Genomic DNA, 15902 nt, shown 5'->3' with positions numbered 1-15902 from the left:
CGATTGCCTCCAGAGATCACCCCATGCCCTTCAATTGTGTGCAGGGGGCGATCCCCAAAGGTCCCAGCCCCTTGTCAACAAATACTGCTCCCTCCCGCCATCCAGGTAGTTCGAACTGGTCAAGATCAGGCAGGAATCTGGGAACATAAGAAATAGGAGCTAAAGTAGGCCATTCGGCCCTTCAAGCCTGCTCTGCCATTTCACAAGATCATGGCTGATCTACCTCAACTCCACTTTTCCATACTATCCCTATATCCCTTAATTCTATTAGTACTGAAAAATCTATCAATCTCTATCTTGAAAAGACTGAGCATCCACAGCTCTCTGGGGTACAGAATTCCAAAGATTCACAACACTTTGAGTGAAGCAATTTCTCCTCATCTCAACCCTAAATGACTGAACCTTATTCTGAGACTGTGACCCTGTGTTTGAGATTCTCCAGTCACAGGAAACATTTTCTCAACATTTACCCTGTTAACCCCCTTAAGAATTTTATATGTTTCAATCAGATCACCTCTCATTCTTCAAAACTCTACACAGTGGCGCAGTGGTTAGCACCGCAGCCTCATAGCTCAAGGGACCTGGGTTCAATTCTGGGTACTGCCTGTGCGGAGTTTGCAAGTTCTCCCTGTGACCGTGTGGGTTTCCGTTGGGTGCTCCGGTTTCCTCCCACATGCCAAAGACTTGCAGGTGATAGGTAAATTGGCCATTGTAAATTTCCCCTAGTGTAGGTAGGTGGTAGGGAATAGGGGATTACTGCAGGGTTAGTATAAATGGGTGGTTGTTGGTCGGCACAGACTCGGTGGGCCGAAGGGCCTGTTTCAGTGCTGTATTTCCAAAAAAAAAAATATATAGGCCTAGTCTACTCAATCTCTCCTCACAGGACAATCCCCTCATCCCAGGAATAAGTCCAGTGAACATTGGAAATGAGGTCCGAGGTCGATATATTTTCAAAACAATGGCCAACACTTGTTATATTCCAAAAGGCTAGTTGATGAAGGATGATGCTGGAGCCAATCTTTACTCAGTCTAACATTTATTAACAGATTTAAACATTACAAGCATACACCTCCTAACTCAACCACACCACAGTTTCAGTACGTGTCTCTTAAATGTGCTCAAATGAATTCCCAGTTAATGCCCAACACCTGCATACAATTAAACACAATTAATATACAATTAACAACATAGATTCATCGGAACTTACAGCACAGAAGGAGGCCATTCAGCCCACTGTGCCTACATTGGCTCTTGGAAAGAACAGTCATGCTGAGTCCCACGTACCCACTTCTTGTCCATAGCCCTGTAAGTCATGGGATGTGAGTGCTGCTGGCAAGGTCAGCATTTGTTGCCAATCCCTAATTGCCCTTGAAAAGCTGGTGGTGAGCTGCGTTCTTGAACCACTGCAGTCCATGTGGGGTAGGTACACCCACCGTGCTGTTAGGGAGGGAGTTCCAGGACTTTGATCCAGTGACAGTGAAGGAACAGTGATATAGTTCCAAGTCAGGATGGTTTGTGGATTGGAGGGGAATTTACAGGTGGTGGTGTTCCCATGCATCTGCTGCCTTTGTCCTTCTAGGTGGAAGAGGTCGCGGGTTTGAAAGGTACTGTTGAAGGAGGCGTGGTGAGTTGCTGTAGTGCATCTTGTAGATGGTACACACTGCTGCCACTGCACATTGGTGGTGGAGGGAGTGAATGTTTAAGGTGGTGGATGGAATGCCAATTAAGCGGGCTGCTTTGTCCTGGATGGTGTCGAGTTTCCTGAGTGGTGTTGGAGCTGCATCCATCCAGGCAAGTGGAGAGTATTCCATCACACTCCTGACTTGTGCCTTGTAGATGGTGGACCGGCTTTGGGGAGTCAGGAAGTTGATTACTCGCTGCAGAATTCCCAGCCTCTGTCCTGCTCTGATAACTACAGTATTTATGTGGCTGGTCCAGTTCAGTTTCTAGTCAATGGTAACACCCAAGATGTTGATAGTGGGGGATTCAGCGATAGTCTTCTTTGGGCCTCCTTCTCTCGAGAGACAATAGATATGCGCCTGGAGGTGGTCAGTGGTTTGTGAAGCAGCGCCTGGAGTGGCTATAAAGGCCAATTCTAGAGTGACAGGCTCTTCCACAGGTGCTGCAGAGAAATTTGTTTGTCGGGGCTGTTGCACAGTTGGCTCTCCCCTTGCGCCTCTGTCTTTTTTCCTGCCAACTACTAAGTCTCTTCGACTCGCCACATTTTAGCCCCGTCTTTATGGCTGCCCGCCAGCTCTGGCGAACGCTGGCAACTGATTCCCACGACTTGTGATCAATGTCACAGGATTTCATGTCGCGTTTGCAGACGTCTTTAAAGCGGAGACATGGACAGCAGGTGGGTCTGATACCAGTGGCGAGCTCGCTGTACAATGTGTCTTTGGGGATTCTGCCATCTTCCATGCGGCTGACATGGCCAAGCCATCTCAAGCGCTGCTGACTCAGTAGTGTGTACAAGCTGGGGATGTTGGCCACCTCGAGGACTTCTGTGTTGGAGATACGGTCCTGCCACCTGATGCCAAGTATTCTCCGGAGGCAGCGAAGATGGAATGAATTGAGATGTCGCTCTTGGTTGACATATGTTGTCCAGGCCTCGCTGCCATAGAGCAAGGTACTGAGGACACAGGCCTGATACACTCGGACTTTTGTGTTCCATGTCTGTGCACCATTTTCCCACACTCTCTTGGCCAGTCTGGACATAGCAGTGGAAGCCTTACCCATGCACTTGTTGATTTCTGCATCTAGAGACAGGTTACTGGTGATAGTTGAGCCTAGGTAGGTGAACTCTTGAACCACTTCCAGAGTGTGGTCACCAATATTGATGGATGGAGCATTTCTGACGTCCTGCCCCATGATGTTCGTTTTCTTGAGGCTGATGGTTAGGCCAAATTCATTGCAGGCAGCCGCAAACCTGTCAATGAGACTCTGCAGGCACTCTTCAGTGTGAGATGTTAAAGCAGCATCATCAGCAAAGAGGAGTTCCCTGATGAGGACTTTCCGTACTTTGGACTTCGCTCTTAGACGGGCAAGGTTGAACAACCTGCCCCCTGATCTTGTGTGGAGGAAAATTCCTTCTTCAGAGGACTTGAACGCATGTGAAAGCAGCAGGGAGAAGAAAATCCCAAAAAGTGTGGGTGCGAGAACACAGCCCTGTTTCACACCACTCAGGATAGGAAAGGGCTCTGATGAGGAGCCACCATGTTGAATTGTGCCTTTCATATTGTCATGGAATGAGGTGATGATACTTAGTAGCTTTGGTGGACATCCGATCTTTTCTAGTAGTCTGAAGAGACCACGTCTGCTGACGAGGTCAAAGGCTTTGGTGAGATCAATGAAAGCAATGTAGAGGGGCATCTGTTGTTCACGGCATTTCTCCTGTATCTGACGAAGGGAGAACAGCATGTCAACGGTCGATCTCTCTGCACGAAAGCCACACTGTGCCTCATGGTAGACGCGCTCGGCCAGCTTCTGGAGCCTGTTCAGAGCGACTCGAGCAAAGACTTTCCCCACTATGCTGAGCAGGGAGATTCCACGGTAGTTGTTGCAGTCACCGCGGTCACCTTTGTTTTTATAGAGGGTGATGATATTGGCATCGTGCATGTCCTGTGGTACTGCTCCCTCGTCCCAGCACAAGCATAGCAGTTCATGTAGTGCTGAGAGTATAGCAGGCTTGGCACTCTTGATTATTTCAGGGGTAATGCTGTCCTTCCCAGGGGCTTTTCCGCTGGCTAGAGAATCAATGGCATCACTGAGTTCCGATTTGGTTGGCTGTATGTCCAGCTCATCCATGACTGGTAGAGGCTGGGCTGCATTGAGGGCGGTCTCAGTGACAGCATTCTCCCTGGAGTACAGTTCTAGGTAGTGCTCAACCCAGCAGTCCATTTGTTTGTGTTGGTCAGTGATTATGTCCCCTGATTTAGATTTGAGGGGGCGATCTTCTTGATGGTTGGCCCAAGAGCTCTCTTCATGCCATCATACATTCCTCTGATGTTTCCGGTGTCTGAGGCCAGCTGAATATGACTGCATAGGTGTTGCCAGTAGTCGTTTGCGCAGCGCCTGGCTGTTCTTTGTGCAGTGCTTCTGGCTGCTTTATGTGCTGCAGATGTTAAATCGCTGGGGGCTTTCTTGTAGTTCAACAGTGCAATGCGCTTAGCGGCTATGACAGGTTCCAGCTCTTCATTATGAGATTGAAACCAGTCTGCATTTCTCTTCGCACTTTTGCCGTAGGTGGTCAAAGCTGACTCATAGATGGCGTCTCTGATGTGGGCCCACTTGGTCTCAGCATCCCCTGTGGGAGTGTTTTGAAGGGCTGTTACAAGTGAATTTAGAAATTTTTGTAACAGCTGTGGGTGAGAAATTCTGCTCGTGTTGATGCGCGGGTGGCCCTTCTGCTTGGAGTGATGCAGCTTCTTTGGTTTGAGTCTAACCTTGCTGCACACCAGGGAGTGGTCGGTGTCGCAGTCTGCACTGTGGAAGCTGCGTGTGATTTGAACACTGTTTAAGGCAGCTCGCCTTGTGACAATGAGGTCTAGCTGGTGCCAACGACGCGATCTTGGGTGCCTCCATGAAACCTGGTGACAGGGTTTAGTGTGGAAGAATGAGTTGGTGATGCAGAGGTTATGATAGGTACACAACTCAAGCAGTCTCTGCCCATTCTCATTCATCCTTCCAACGCCATAGCGCCCAAGGCAGGAGGGCCATGAGTCTTGGTCGGCCCAGTGCCATTGAATGTCAAGGGGAGATGGTTAGATTCTCTCTTGTTTGAGATAGTCATTGCCTGGCACTTGTATGCCACGAATGTTACTTGCCATTTATCAGCCCAAGCCTGAATGTTGTCCAGGGCAGTCACTCTCACCTCACCTCTTGAGTTCAGCTGCTTTGTCCTTGTTTGGTCCAAAGCTGTAATAAATGCCAGGCTTGCCAGCATTGCCTACATCCTGTGAATGAATAACAAAATGAAATGTTACTTTTCCACACAGATTGGATATGTCAATTGTTGGTCCATAAGTCAGTCAATTTGCCAACCTGGTGATTACAGTTTTTTTTATAGAGAGATACAGCACTGAAACAGGCCTTTCGGCCAACTGAGTCTGTGCCAACCATCAACCACCCATTTTATACTAATCCTACATTAATCCCATATTCCCTACCACCTTCCCTCAATTCTCCTACCACCTACCTACACTAGGGGCAATTTACAATGGCCAATTTACCTATCAACCTGCAAGTCTTTGGCTGTGGGAGAAAACTGGAGCACCTGGCAGAAACCCACAGGGAGAACTTGCAAACTCCACACAGGCAGTACCCCGAACCGAACCCGGGTCGCGGGAGCTGTGAGGCTGCGGTGCTAACCACTGCACCACTGTGCCGCCCCACTTTTGTAACTTAATTCACTGCAAAGTAGAACATTATACAAAGTTTGACATGAAACAGCACACTATTTATATTAATTACTGTGTATAATACAGTATCGGCCGTGGCTCAGGAGGTGGCATTCTCACGTCTGATTAAAAGAAGGTTGTAAGTTTAAGTCCTCCTCCGGAGACTAGAGCATATAATCTAGGCTAACACTCCAGTACAGTACTGAGGGAGTGCTGCACTGTCAGGAGTACTGTCTTTTGGATGAGATATTAAACTGAGACCCACGTCTTCCCTCTCGGATAGAGGTAAACGATCCCATGGCCACTACTTCGAAGAAGAGCAGGAGTATTGTCCTGGCCAATATTTATCCCCAACCCAGTATTACTAAACACAGATTATATGGTCATCATCACATTGTTGTTTATGGGAGCTTGCTGTGCACATATTGACTGCCATGTTTCTTCCATGACAACAGTGACTACACTTCAAAAGTACTTCATTGGCTGGGAAGTGCTTTGTGACATCCTGAGGTCATGACAGATGTCTTTCTTTCTTACTTACTTATGCCATCTTCGCTGCCTTCGGAGAATACTTGGCATCAGGTGGCAGGACCATATCTCCAACACAGAAGTCCTTGAAGCGGCCAACACCCCCAGCTTATACACACTACTGAGTCAGCGGCGCTTGAGATGGCTTGGCCATGTGAGCCGCATGGAAGATGGCAGGATCCCCAAAGACACATTGTACAGCGAGCTCGCCACTGGTATCAGACCCACCGGCCGTCCATGTCTCCGCTATAAAGACGTCTGCAAACGCGACATGAAATCGTGTGACATTGATCACAAGTCATGGGAGTCAGTTGCCAGCATTCGCCAGAGCTGGCGGGCAGCCATAAAGACAGGGCTAAATTGTGGCGAGTCGAAGAGACTTAGTAGTTGGCAGGAAAAAAGACAGAGGCACAAGGGGAGAGCCAACTGTGCAACAGCCCCGACAAACAAATTTCTCTGCAGCACCTGTGGAAGAGCCTGTCACTCCAGAATTGGCCTTTATAGCCACTCCAGGCGCTGCTTCACAAACCACTGACCACCTCCAGGCGCTTACCCATTGTCTCTCGAGATAAGGAGGCCCAAAGAGAACTTATGCTAAATAATACTCACACCAACAACAACAACTTGTAGTTATATAGCACCTTAAATGTAATAAAACGTCCCAAGGCGCTTCACAGGACTGTTGCAAAGCAAAATCTGACACCGAGCCATGTAAGGAGATATTAGTACCTGTGACCAAAAGCTTGGTCAAGGAGGTAGGTTTTAAGGAGCATCTTAAAGGAGGAGAGAGGGGTGGAGAGGCGGAGAGATTAGGGAGGGAATTCCAGAGCATAAGGTCTCAGCAGCTGAAGGCTCGGCCACCAATTGTGGAACGATTAAAGTTGGGGATGCTCAAGAGGCCAGAACTAGAGAAGTGCAGAGATCTCGGAGGGTTCAGGAGCTGGAGGAGGTTACAGAGATAGGGACGGGAGAGGCCATGGAAGGATTTGAAAATACAAAGAACAAAGAACAAAGAACACAGTGGCGGCACAGTGGCGCAGTGGTTAGCACTGCAGCCTCACAGCTCCAGGGACCCGGGTTCGATTCTGGGCACTGCCTGTGTGGAGTTTGCAAGTTCTCCCTGTGTCTGCGTGGGTTTTCTCCGGGTGCTCCGGTTTCCTCCCACAAGCCAAAAGACTTGCAGGTTGGTAGGTAAATTGGCCATTATAAATTGTCACTAGTATAGGTAGGTGGTAGGGAAATATAGGGACAGATGGGGATGTTTGGTTGGAATATGGGATTAGTGTAGGATTAGTATAAATGGGTGGTTGATGGTCGGCACAGACTCGGTGGGCCGAAGGGCCTGTTTCAGTGCTGTATCTCTAATCTAATCTAATCTAAACAGTACAGCACAGGAACAGGCCATTCGGCCCTCCAAGCCTGCGCCGATCTTGATGCCTGCCTAAACTAACACCTTCTGCACTTCCGGGGACCGTATCCCTCTATTCCCACCCTATTCATGTATTTGTCAAGATGCCTCTTAAACGTCTCTATGGTACCTGCTTCCACCACCTCCCCTGGCAGCAAGTTCCAGGCACTCACCACCCTCTGTGTAAAGAACTTGCCTCGCACATCCCCTCTAAACTTTGCCCCTCTCACCTTAAACCTATGTCCCCTAGTAACTGACTCTTCCACCCTGGGAAAAAGCTTCTGACTATCCACTCTGTCCATGCCGCTCATAACTTTGTAAACCTCTATCATGTCGCCCCTCCATCTCCGTCGTTCCAGTGAAAACAATACGAGTTTTTCCAACCTCTCCTCATAGCTAATGCCCTCCAGACCAGGCAACATCCTGGTAAACATCTTCAGTACCCTCTCCAAAGCCTCCACGTCCTTCTGGTAGTGTGGCAACCAGAATTGCACGCAATATTCTAAGTGTGGCCTAACTAAGGTTCTGTACAGCTGCAGCATGACTTGCCTATTTTATTACTCTATGCCCCGACCGATGAAGGCAAGCATGCCGTATGCCTTCTTGACTACCTTATCCACCTGCGTTGCCACTTTCAGTGACCTGTGGACCTGTACGCCCAGATCTCTCTGCCTGTCAATACTCCTAATGGTTCTGTCATTTACTGTATACTTCCCACCTGCATTAGACCTTCCAAAATGTATTACCTCACATTTGTCCGAATTAAACTCCATCTGCCATTTCTCCGTCCAAGTCTCCAACCGATCTATATCCTGCTGTATCCTCTGACAATCCTCATCACTGTCCGCAACTCCACCAACCTTTGTGTCATCCACAAACTTACTAATCAGACCAGCTACATTTTCCTCCAAATCATTTATATATACTACAAACAGCAAAGGTCCCAGCACTGATCCCTGCGGAACACCACTAGTCACATCCCTCCATTCAGAAAAACACCCTTCCACTGCTACTCTCTGTCTTCTATGACTGAGCCAATTCTGTATCCATCTTGCCAGCTCCCCTCTGATCCCATGTGACTTCACCTTTTGTATCAGTCTGCCATGAGGGACCTTGTCAAAGGCTTTACTGAAGTCCATATAGATAACATCCACTGCCCTTCCTTCATCAATCATCTTCGTCACTTCCTCAAAAAACTCCATCAAATTAGTAAGGCACGACCTCCCCTTCACAAAACCATGCTGCCTCTCACTAATAAGTTTGTTTGTTTCCAAATGGGAGTAAATCCTGTTCCGAAGAATCCTCTCTAATAGTTTCCCTACCACTGACGTAAGGCTCACCGACCTATAATTTCCTGGATTATCCTTGCTACCCTTCTTAAACAAAGGAACAACATTGGCTATTCTCCAGTCCTCTGGGACCTCACCTGTAGCCAATGAGGATGCAAAGATTTCTGTCAAGGCCCCAGCAATTTCTTCCCTTGCCTCCCTCAGTATTCTGGAGTAGATCCCATCAAGCCCTGGGGACTTATCTACCTTAATACCCAACACCTCCTCCTTTTTGATAATGAGATGAGAATTTTAAAATTGAGGCATTGCATAACTGGGAGCCAATGTAGGTCACTGAGCACAGGGGCGATGGGTGAACGGTATTTAGTGTGAGTTAGGACACGGCCAGCTGAGCTTTGGATAACCTCAAGTTTACAGGCGGTAGAGCATTGGACACCATGTAGTACAGAAACTAGTATATAGCATGTGAAATAATTGGACGAAGAGGATTAGATATGTTTTGTATATTTGATCTGCTTTCTGAGTCTTTATAAATTCTCTAATATAGTAATAAAATCCTTAAGTTGGTAGCACTTTAATGTCTCCAGTCTATTGAAATAAGTCAGTGATGCTCGAATGGTAACACCTGCTATTCCTGATTGCACCACTGGATGGCGCCTCTATGTCTAAAAACAAAGGGGCAGAAATTCCTGCAGCGAGACAGTACTTTAGGGTTTCCTACTGGCTCGACCCCTGACCCTGGGACAGGATTGGAGGTCTTCAGAATCAAAGGGATAGCGCCCATTCCATCTATGGCACTGTGTAGGTATCTGTGCTGTGGGGACCAGGAAAATCTGACTTGCGCCTTGACACTATTGGAAGAGAGCTGACCATTGCAGCCATTTTTGTTTCAAAAGCTGTGTTGCTGCTTTGTCACCACTGATCAGCATTAGCTTCCCAACCACGTAGGTAAGCAAGTACCCCTGCTTCAAATGGGTGGACTTTCCCTTGCTCTGAGGAAGGGTGCAATTGGTGGACCACCTGTATATCTCTACATACCCTCTGAGATCTCTGCTTCTCTTATTCTGGCCTCTTGCCAATCCCCGATTTACATTGCTCCACTACTGACGGCCATGCCAGCAGCTGCCCAGGCCCTATGCCAAGGAATTCCTGCCATAACCTCTCCATCTCTCCACCTCTCTACCTCCTTAAGACGCTCCTTAAATCCTACCTCTTTCACCTAGCTCGGTGGGCAGCACTCACTGATGAGTCATAAGACACTTGAACACAAAATCTAGGCTGACACCCTCCAGGGCAGTACTGAGGGAGTGCTGCACTGTTGGAAGTGCAATCTCAGATGAGATGTTAAACTGAGGCTCCATCTGCCCTCTCAGGTAGAGGCCAAAGATCCCATGGCCACTATTGGAAGAAGAGCAGATGAGTACTCCCTGCTTGCCTGGCCAATCTTTATCCCTCAACCAACATCATTGAGAAACGTCTGGATTACCTACACTATAACAGTGACTACATTTCGAAAGTATCTCATTGGCTGTTCAAGTGTTTCATGCTGCACAGGAATGGAATGCCTTCCCTCTTAGTGGTGTTCCAACACCCTGTCTGGTTCAGATTGGTGAATTGCAGCCAAGCCGGGCATTACAGCACAGACTGGGAGATTCTTAGCAAACTTTGTAATAAGTGTTTCATTATGTTTGCTGTCCAAATCAATTATATATCATTATAATTCAAAACTTGATCTAAATTCCATGTGGAAAATATTTCTGCCACAACTTTAAAAAATAACAAGTTGCTGCTTTTTAATTTTTCTTTTAGAGAGCAAAGATCCCAGGGTTGCATTTTCATGCCATTGTGCATATTAATTTAAACTTGCGCAAATTCTTAAGCCTTTCCCCAGTTGCTTCAGTGAAAAATGTGCCCATCAGTGAGAAGCTGGTGGCATTGTGTAATCACTGGAGGAATTTGAAAGAGGGAGTCTATTCCTGTGAAGACTTGAGATTATATGGGGGGGTGGGGGGGGGGGGGACTGACTGAGAGCCCAGCGACTAGCTTATTCCCTAATTTTCCTCATGTTGTCATTTGTGAATATTTTTAACATAAAAATATAAACTGGATAACGCTCCACACATAATGCCTGACCTGCTGAGTATTTCCAGCATTTTTATTTTTATTTCCGATTTACAGCATCTGAAATATTAGGTCTTTTGACAGAATAAAATGCACTGCAGCAAGGAAGTATGTATAGACTCAAGATTGTAATATATTAGAGATATGATCCTTGTATTAATTAGAGAAAGGTTCCTTATCAGCATATGGGCATTATCTAGTTCCTTTAACATAGAAACAACAATCACAGCATGTGGTGTTTGGGCTCACTTTGACTATCATTGTTTCCGGCTGCAGCCTAAGTGTTTGCACCAGGTTTTTCTGATCTGGATGAGCACATCAAAAGCCCCCAAGCACACATTACTAAAAGGTCTTCACTCAAGCACTGATTTCAGGGTCCACAAAGGCCCTTAACCACCACGACATTTGGAATTGGGAAGACGGGATTGAGCACCATAACTTCTACCCCAAAAATGTATCCACAAATGCAATTCACAATCTTCCGCTGCATTTGTTCAATAAATCCCCTTTGCCATTTCTGTAACAGTTAATGATGCTCCCTATCTGTCTAGTTCAGTGGCTGAGAACACAGCAAAGTATAATTTGCAAACACTGAGCAGCATTCTAAACCAGTTAATGCCTTTTTACAAATAACGCAGGCAGGAATGTAATACTGAGCACCTTAAGTGTTCATGAACTTTGCTGACCTGAATTTTCTATCTGATTTGGAGCCCAGTGCAAAATGTAATATTCTTTCACCTGTCCGTCATGGCTCAGTGGGTAGCACTCTCACCTCCTGAGTTAAGGAAGGTTGTGGGTTAAAGACCTACTTCAGAGACTTGAGCACAGAGTCTAGGATGATACTCTGAGTGTAGAAGTGAGGGAGTGTTGCACTGTCAGAGGTGCTATGGGATGAAATCTCGAGGCACTGTCAGCCCTCTCGGGTGGATATATAAGGCCCTAGAGCACTATTGGAAGAAGAGCAGGGGAATTCTCCCTCGTGTCCTGGCCAATAGTTATTCCTCAACCAGGATCACTGAATTGTCTGCTCATTATCACCTCGTTGTGTGCAAAGTGGCTGCTCTGTTTCCTACATTATGCCAGTGACTACACTTGAAAAAGCATTTTGTTGGCTGTAAAGTGCTTTGGGCCTCAGGCTTTTTATATCCACCTGAGAGGGCAGACAATGCCTCAACATTTCATCCCACAACATCTCCGACAGTGCAGCACTGCCTCACTTCCGCACTCAGAGTATTATCCTAGACTTTGTGCTCAAGTCTCTGAAGTAGGAAATTCACGTCAGCAAAGTTCATGGACACTGAGGTCATGAAAGGAGCTATAGGAACATTCCTTTTAGGAGAGTCACTAAAACAAATGATACTGCTGCCAATCGGCTTCTTTCGAGTTGTCAAAATGATGTGCATCCTTCTTTATAGATCTCCCCTCTGGAGACTACATCCAAGAAGACCGATCCCGCTGTTCATTCCTCTGTGAATTGGGCCAGGACTGTTGTGATGTGATGGCAAGCTGCAAGTGTGGCACCAACACGGGCCAGTATGAGTGCATTTGTGAGAAAGGCTACTATGGGAAGGGACTGCAACACGAATGCACAGGTAGGAGCGTCCATGTGCTTGTGGCTCCCAGATATTTTGCATTGATTTGTGCACAAGTGAATTTTCATCCTGCATGTAAAGCTGTGGCCTATTTAATACTGCAAGCATGTACTAGAATTAATCATTTCATCTTATAAATATTGTTTAGAAATTATTATTTTTTAGGGAATCGACTGTAGTTTACATTTACACTGGTCTGGAGTGGTTAAAACACAGTTGTTTAATCCCTCAATGAAGACTTTCATTAGGGACTGCAGCAATTAACATTTGCTCTTGAAGATTGTAGGGGAACATTTTTTTAATTTCTATACACTCCGGGAAGCAGTATATCACCAGCTTCTATCTTTTTAATATCTTATTAAAAGCAGTGAGTCTTTACAAAATACTATGAGTGTTACACACACATGTGGTGCTGTGAGGATTGAGTGTGATGTGTCCATTCAGTCCAATGGAACTCAACTACTGTTACGTGACAGCCCCACTGTTACTATCAGGTGAGGAGGGGTTGAATGCTTCCCCTTTTTTCCCTCTCCTTGTTTGACTGCAACAGGTTTACTTCTTTTTTGAAAAGGATATACTTACCAATTCAGTGAGTGTTTAACTGTTTACACACTGTTATCATAAAAAGAACTGATGAAACCGGTTTTCTTGAGTTTAACAAAGAAAGAGGTTAGCTTTATTACACTTAAACCGATCTAAAATAATAAAATATGCTTTCATTCTCCCGCCCACACACACAAATAGATTACAGAATGAGTGGGGGAGGATAGATTGGTTAAATTAGAGTCCAGAGAAATAAAAGGGGTATACAGTTTGTGGAGGTCGGTGGCTCGGCTGGCTTCAGGCTGAATTGGGTGCTTGTGAGACTTTCTTTTGGTGGTCCCGATGCTTCTGACATGAAGACGTAAACAGCTGATTTGGAGTACCTCAGGGTAGTGTTCTCGGCCCAACCAGCTTCAGCTGCTTCATTAATGACCTTCTCGCCATTATATGGTTAGAAGTGGGAATGTTTTCTGATGATTGCACAATGTTCAGCACCATTGGCGACACCTCAGATAATGAAGCAGCCCGTGTCCAGATGCAGGAAGACCTGGACAATATCCAGGCTTAGGCTGATTAGTGGCAAGTAACATTCACGCCACACAGGGCCAGGCAATAACCATCTCAAACAAGAGATAATCTAACCATCTCCCCTTAATGTTCAATAGTATTACCATCGCTGAATGGGTGCAGCTCCAACAACACTCAAGATGCTTGACACCATCCAGGACAAAACAGCCCGCTTGATTGGCACTCCATCTACCACCTTAAATATTTACTCCCTTCACCACTGACGCACAGTGGCAGCAGTGTGTACCATCTACAAGATGCACTGCAGCAACTCACCAAGGCTCCTTCGACAGCACTTTCCAAACCCACAACCTCTACTACCTAGAAGGGCAAGGGTAGCAGATGCATGGGAACACCACCACCTGCAAGTTCCCCTCCAAGTCACACAACATCCTGACTTGGAACTATATCGCCGTTCCTTCACTGTCACTGAGTCAAAATCCTGGAACTCCCTTCCTAACAGCACTGTGGGTGTACCTACCTCACATGGACTGCAGCGGTTCAAGAAGGCAGCTTACCACCAGCTTCTCAACGGCAATTAGGGATGGGCAATAATTGCTGGCCTAGACAATGACGCCCTCATCCCATGAACGAATTAAAAAAAATTGATAAACGCAAAATACTGCAGACGCTGGAAATCTGAAATAAAAACAGAAAGTGCTGGAAATACTCAAAAGTTCAGGTAGCATCTGTGGAGAAGAAGCGGAGTTAACGTTTCAGGTCTGTGACCTTTCATCAGAACATCATGGGAGATGGTTAGATTCTCTCTTGTTTGAGATGGTCATTGCCTGGCACTCGTGTGGCGCAAATGTTACTTGCCACTGATCAGCCCAAGCCTGGATATTGTCCTGGTCTTGTTGCATTTCTACATGGACTGCTTCAGTATCTGAGGAGTCGCGAATGGTGCTGAACATTGTGCAATCATCAGCAAACATCCCCACTTCTGACCTTATGATTGAAGGAAGGTCATTGATGAAGCAGCTGAAGATGGTCATTGTCCTTGATGGGTCTTTGCAGACATGGTGGGAGAAATGTTATGCTCTCCGCTGAAGTGATTTTGGTGGCGGTAGTTGTTTTTTCGGATTCCTGATGCGGGAAATGTTACAAAAATTAAATGGGTGGCGGGTTTGTGGCTTTTTGGGGCTCCCCCAGCGCAGTGGTGGATTGCAGCTTTGCATTAATTTCAATAACATGTATACTAATTACCCTACGTATAGTTACAATTTAGACCTACCTGCCAGATTAAGTGAACGGTGAGCGATATTCACGTGCCACCCAGTTCATGATTGTTTTACTGTGGCGTGCAGCAGTTGGATTTGTGCAGTTGAATCTCATGACTGTGCTCTTCTCTCTTTAACTCAACTGCTAAACTAATGCCAGCATTGGAATGAATGTTTTCCTCCAGGCTCGGCATCAGCAAGGATGAATCATCTCAGGGGATGGCGATGAAGGCATAGGTGGTGGCAACATGGAGGAGCAGGGGAGGGTGGAATGGAGCGTCCAGGGTGTTGAACGGTTGCTGTTGATGGTGAAGATGCATGTTGTTGGCTGAGGGGGTTGTGGGTGGATTATAGCAGTACAGTGTGAAGATATTTGGCAAGGGGCTAAAGGGAGGGATGAGTGCTATCGACGTTGGGGAGCTGTGGGGCAAATTGAGAGCACTGGCTCACATAGGGACCAGTCAGTGTCAATGGGGGCAAATGGATTCTAAAGGGGAAAAGGTCGACTAATGGGTGGGTATTCGGTAATGGGTATGGAGGGGACTGGGACTCGGCAACAATGGTCAGTTCGATGTGAGGAGATTCAAGAGTAAGAGTTAGCATGTCGATAGTAACAGGAGTAGGAACAGGAAGGATGGATGGCCCGAATACATTGATGATTACACTGTGTACGGTAATGGAGGGAATAATGGTTACAGAGGGAAGGGTAATGGTAACATTGGGTGGGTCAAAGGTGATGGGTTCAAGCTGGAAGTTTGCAGGAGGAGGTTGGAAGGTGGGAGACTTGCCGTGAATTCCCTGCGCACCATCTTCCAAAGATAATGGAAACCACTGGACACTCAAGGATTGCAAGGAGAGTGGGAGGAGGCAAACGACAATGGGTGCGTCTTCTACCTGGCTGCAATTTGAAGGCAGATATAAGGGAGGTGTGCATGGCCTCAATGTTTCAGCTCAGTGTCAACAGAGGGCTGAATTGATGCACTCTGCTTATTCATTGTTCAGAAAAGCCATGGTGACATGGATCTCATACACCCAATTATCTGGCACCATGTGAAGAATAGCAAAGAGAGAGACTAAGGAGGGCTCTTTTCTCTCAACTCATGATGCCTGAGCACCAGCAACAAGCAGAACAGGAAGATGAGGATGCTCCGAATGATAACATCCAGGAACGTCCTTATTGAAGATGAACACTGGCGCATCATCGCATCCTCAGGACAAGGACAAATTACCTTCAA

The 15902-nt window shown here is 46.6% G+C and overlaps 1 protein-coding gene across 3 annotated transcripts in view; it reads left to right on the top strand.

The window, feature by feature from the left end:
- svep1 (sushi, von Willebrand factor type A, EGF and pentraxin domain containing 1) overlaps positions 1-15902 on the top strand; it is a 292595-nt gene that overhangs the window by 28483 nt on the left and 248210 nt on the right. For 2 of the 3 annotated variants that reach the window (XM_068030635.1, XM_068030633.1), the window contains exon 3: positions 12161-12337. The exons of the other annotated variant lie outside the window; for it this stretch is intronic. In XM_068030635.1, the coding sequence (XP_067886736.1) occupies positions 12161-12337 (177 nt within the window). The remainder of the gene's footprint in view (positions 1-12160; positions 12338-15902) is intronic. 3 annotated transcript variants of the gene reach the window in all.

This window comes from Heterodontus francisci, chromosome 4 (genome assembly GCF_036365525.1).
Source record: "Heterodontus francisci isolate sHetFra1 chromosome 4, sHetFra1.hap1, whole genome shotgun sequence".
NCBI classification, from domain to species: domain Eukaryota; kingdom Metazoa; phylum Chordata; class Chondrichthyes; order Heterodontiformes; family Heterodontidae; genus Heterodontus; species Heterodontus francisci.
This window is presented reverse-complemented; position numbering and strand designations above follow the sequence as displayed.